This window comes from Glycine max, chromosome 1 (genome assembly GCF_000004515.6).
Source record: "Glycine max cultivar Williams 82 chromosome 1, Glycine_max_v4.0, whole genome shotgun sequence".
Taxonomy (NCBI): Eukaryota; Viridiplantae; Streptophyta; class Magnoliopsida; order Fabales; family Fabaceae; genus Glycine; species Glycine max.
This window is the reverse complement of record NC_016088.4, coordinates 3,427,439-3,432,209: the sequence shown is the minus strand read 5'-3', so window position 1 is coordinate 3,432,209 and position 4,771 is coordinate 3,427,439. Positions and strand designations below refer to the sequence as shown.

General features: G+C 34.2%; 1 protein-coding gene across 2 annotated transcripts; it reads left to right on the top strand.

Moving 5' to 3' along the window:
* The first annotated feature begins 825 nt into the window (after nt 1-825).
* LOC100816910 (protein RICE SALT SENSITIVE 3) lies at nt 826-3,606 on the top strand. 2 transcript variants are annotated; one of them, XM_014771263.3, is made up of 8 exons: nt 826-1,029; nt 1,397-1,613; nt 1,827-1,877; nt 1,981-2,157; nt 2,276-2,381; nt 2,617-2,658; nt 2,755-2,811; nt 2,930-3,606. In XM_014771263.3, the coding sequence occupies exons 2-8, from the start codon at nt 1,477-1,479 to the stop codon at nt 3,488-3,490; spliced, it is 1,131 nt and encodes a 376-aa protein (XP_014626749.1). In that variant the 5' UTR covers nt 826-1,029; nt 1,397-1,476; the 3' UTR covers nt 3,491-3,606. The 2 variants fall into 2 exon arrangements, with proteins under 2 accessions (XP_014626749.1, XP_040860910.1); XM_041004976.1 differs by lacking the exon at nt 826-1,029 and having other exon boundaries at nt 1,290-1,613.
* Nucleotides 3,607-4,771: the final 1,165 nt, after the last annotated feature.

Genomic DNA, 4,771 nt, shown 5'->3' with positions numbered 1-4,771 from the left:
GCATTCTAGCTGGTGTCATTTTATGCATGCCGTGGTATAATTTCTATTTGATTGTTACTAATATATACTACATGTATGTGTATGATAGGTTGCTTTCAACTTCTAGTTTCAAACTTTAGGTTCTAGATTTTTTTATTTTTTTATTTAAACAGTAAAGACTCGTGGAAACCTTTTTCTATGAACGTTTTAATTTGCATATCATATGGAGAAGGTGATCAAAAGAGGGTGACAAAATGGGAATAATAAAGAAGAAAACATGGTGGGAAAAAAGCATGTCTTCCCTAGAAGTGCAACAAGGGTTTGAGGGTTACCATCATTCAACCTATTGGATCTTTTGGATCAAGAAGTATTCAACAGTAACACTTTTACCTTGAAGAGATTATATAGCAAAGTTGAGATTAAGATTAATCATTATTATTTTTAGCCGGGTAAGAAAAAAAGTAGGAACACGCACTAATGTCTGACACTATATATAAAAGGTTTTTCCCACTTATCATATTTAGTTATGCAATTATAAGCGTTATTACTAACAACTTAATTAATTATTACTTGTTAGTTGCTAGATGATACGAGACTCTGATGCAATAGTAAACAAACAGTAATTTGATGTTGATATTTCGCTTCCTCTAAGGGATATCCTGGCACCATTATCTTGTTCCTCTCGTAGCAGACAACCGATCGAACAAAATTACAAACCCAAGTAATAAAGAAAAAAAAAACCATAAAAAAAGATGTATCTCACATAGATATATAAAAGTTAATTATAAAGTGCTAACATTTATTAGGTGTGGTGTTGTGGCCGGTTGAGTAGAATAAATGGTTGTGGTTTAGAAACTTTGTTGCCTGCTGGAACTGGAATCATGAGTACATGCTGATGATACCTAAGAGAGTGTCAGAGAACAGAACGGTAAGCGATGGAACATGAATTAAAATATTAAAAAAAATATATGTATGAAATGATGGATGGTGCTGCTCATGAGGAAGATCAAGGACTATAGGAATTAGATAAGAGTCATCAGAGACATGGAGGTACGTGACTCGTATATCATGCTGTTTTTGAAACCATATATAATATATTATTATTATTATTAGGTTTGGCATATGCTGCTGCTGATAGACGGTTCATGAATTTGGGTGAGGTTGGTTGTTTTCAACATTGGAGGATATTGAAAATATGAGGATTTGGGGCAGGGAGGGTGGTGGGGTCTCAATAAAATATTAAAATATTTTTGTGTGTAAATTGAAATGTATATGGTTCATTTATTTCACCCCCACTTTTCTCCACCTAAATGTATTGTGTGTATGTGTAGGAGAGAGAGAGAGAGGAGAGAGAGAGGGTATAAATGTGAGGTTTCCTTGTTGGTGGGCTTATATAAAGGAGTATATGATGTTGCAGTTCCCCACTCATAAAGATAGCTAGGTAAGGGGTGCAAGGGAAGAGATCATATAATTGCTTTGCTTATTTGCGAGGATTTGATGGAAGAACATCTCACTCCATTGGCTGTTACCCATCTCCTTCAACACACTCTCAGAAGTTTGTGCATCCATGAAAATTCTCAATGGGTCTACGCAGTCTTCTGGAGGATCTTGCCTAGAAACTACCCTCCACCCAAGTAAGGAGAACAAAATTAATTAGAGATCAATCAATTCTATAGCTTCTTGAAAGAGAGATTTTGTGCACTAGCTAGGCACATACATCACACATACATATATACTACTATATCTACATATATGTGGACTAATTAAACTATAACTTTATGGAAACATTTTCATGATATACATCTGCTGATTCTTCAATATCCTTGTTTCTTTTCGAAATTATATAGGTGGGAAGGACAAGGGGCTTATGATAGATCAAGAGGAAACAGAAGGAATTGGTAATGTTTTTCAGTGTTGAGTAGTGTTAACTTCAACACTAGCTAGTGCAGGATTGTTGTGTTTGGTTAACAGTAGTGAGTTTATAACTTTATATGCATGCAGGATATTGGTGTGGGAAGATGGTTTCTGCAATTTTGCTGCATCAGCAGCACCTGAAGTTAACTCTGGTGATTGTTCTACCCCACCTGTTTATGGGAACTGTGAATTTCAGCCCTACCAAGGGCTGCAACCGGAGCTCTTCTTCAAGATGTCACATGAGATCTATAACTATGGAGAAGGGTATATGCAATATTAATCAACATTAATTTACCTATTTGTGTCACATTTCTCTTACTTTGTTCTTGAAAGATGTTCAAAGCTAAGAGGTTGATTTAATTAATTATGTTTAATGGAGCAGGTTGATAGGAAAAGTGGCTGCAGATCACAGCCACAAGTGGATAAACAAAGAGCCTAATGATCAAGAAATCAACTTCTTGTCAGCATGGCACAATTCAGCAGATTCGGTGAGAAAGAAGAACCCCATATATATATATATATATATATATATATATATATTGCAACATTAAATGCTAAATAATTTACTAATTGTTAACATAATCATCTAAGTTCATTAATCATTAATTCCATGTCACAAAATTAATAGACATGATTTCATGTTTAATTATATATGTACATATGCTTCCCAAAGAAAATCTGTCGGTATATATATATATCCTTATATTATATGCTCTTTTACAGCACCCTAGGACTTGGGAAGCCCAGTTCCTGTCTGGTATAAAGGTACTATGACACTCATAATATGCAAACCCCCCTTGGCTTTCGCACAAAATCTCCTTTCTTTATTAATTAAATTCAATTCAATTATATATCTTTCAGACCATAGCTCTTATTGCTGTAAGAGAAGGTGTTGTTCAATTAGGAGCTGTTCACAAGGTTCTCCCTCTTCTCCTTCCTCTCTCTATTTCTCTCTCTCACTCACACACACTTAACAAGAATCTATTTCACAATTGTACTCCTTCATTTTTATGTTTCTCTCTCAATGGAACTGAAGGTTATTGAAGACCTGAGCTATGTGGTTCTTTTGAGAAAAAAGTTCAGCTACATTGAGAGCATCCCTGGTGTGCTGTTGCCACACCCTTCATCTTCAGCATACCCTTATAAAATAGAAGGAGGAGGGTATGGAGCACCAGAACAATGGCATTATCAAGGCGGCAACAACCATCACCACCTTGCATCACCCCAACAAACTGAACTATATGATCACCATGGCCACTTCAACTTGCCACTCAAGATAACTCCTTCAATGAGTAGCCTTGAGGCACTTCTCTCCAAGCTCCCCTCAGTGGTGCCACCAACAACAACACAACAACAACCACTCTTGCCATCTAATTCCCAGCAACAACAACGAAGGCCATTGGAGTTCATCATGGGAATGCAGAAAGTGGCAAAGGAAGAGTTGGAACAAGAAGAGGTGTACAGGCCAGAACTTGACATAGGTGAGAGTAGCAGCTCCTTGCCAGGAGGAGGGTACCACCAACACCAACATCAACATCACTTCCATCAAGATCAGAATAATAATGTAACTAGGAGTGGAGCCAACAATGGATTTTGAAATTTCTGTACCATTAATTAATTAGTACTCCTTTCTAAAAAAAACAGATGATGATGATAATGGGGAAGAATCAGAGGCAATGTTAATGAAATTTAGACCTAATTATTAAGTCCTAACATTGTAGTGAGTTGTTGTTAGCTTCATCAGTATTATTATGATAATAATAATAATAGTAATAAACTAATAATAATAACTACTGTGTTTTGAGCTTCTTTTTTTCTAGATTCTGATTCATGCTATATTGTAGTACAGTATCAAAGGAAGGTTATTCCATTTTTCATGCATGCGTGTGCATATCTGCAGCTGCTGATGATCATGATGTGTCTGTCAGTCAATGGGCGTGTGGTGTGTGTGTATGGGTTCTTAGCACACGTAGTCACACACACACACAGCGAATCTAGCACAATGTACTTCAAAATCAACGGTTGCCGCTGTTTAAGGATATTGTTAAGTGTAACCAATAATATATACTATTTTCATCGTTATTATTATAAGAAATAAGTTTTAGTGTAAACCTTTTTATCATTTTTGTAAAAAATAATTTTTAGTGTATTTTATACTAAAATTTGTTTACACAAAATTATTTTTTATAAAAAGGATTGAAAGAAAGTAATATGCAGTATTGTAACTTTTAATAAAACAAAAAACTATAATATATTTTTGGAATCCTAAAAAACCATTTGACACTTAACAAGGAGATAAAACAGAAAAAAATTATAAATATAATAGATAATATAATGTGATGGAAAGAGATATTAAAAGAAATAATAATGAGTATATTATCCAAAATCATTGTTCTTTAATAAAATTATAGTAAGCCACATCCATGTTAATTAGATCAAAACAAGAAAATATATACACTATATATTGTCCATATAATAAGGCCATTCACTCAGCATGCTGATCGAGGACATACGTGACTATGATTTAGTTTGGCTTCAAGCTATTGAAGATTAAGGTTACTTTTGTGAGTCTTAGCTAGGGAGCTAGGATGGCTAATAAATATTTTTTAATTTGATAAAAAATTTAAAATAAAAGAAAAAATGATAATAAATTAATTAACATAAACTTAGTGTGCTATATAATCTTTTGCTATTGTTGTTATAAATACTAATTATATATAAGTTTCATAATTTAAAAAATTTACCTTATGCTTACAAAATCCAATTCCTGAACATACCTAAGGGATGACACAGTGATGGTTGTGGGGAGAGCTAGAGAGAGAAACAGAAAAAAACAGAAAAAATGCACACAGCTGCCACATGCACTGTAGTGTATTAC

What these genes read in the sequence shown, in the direction of transcription:
- LOC100816910 (XM_014771263.3), top strand. Translation starts at nt 1,477, where the DNA reads ATGGAAGAACATCTCACTCCATTGGCTGTTACCCATCTCCTTCAACAC. An exon ending in AGAGGAAACAGAAGGAATTG is followed by an intron (nt 1,878 to 1,980) that starts GTAATGTTTTTC and finishes ATATGCATGCAG; the next exon opens with GATATTGGTGTGGGAAGATG. An exon ending in AGTTCCTGTCTGGTATAAAG is followed by an intron (nt 2,659 to 2,754) that starts GTACTATGACAC and finishes TATATCTTTCAG; the next exon opens with ACCATAGCTCTTATTGCTGT.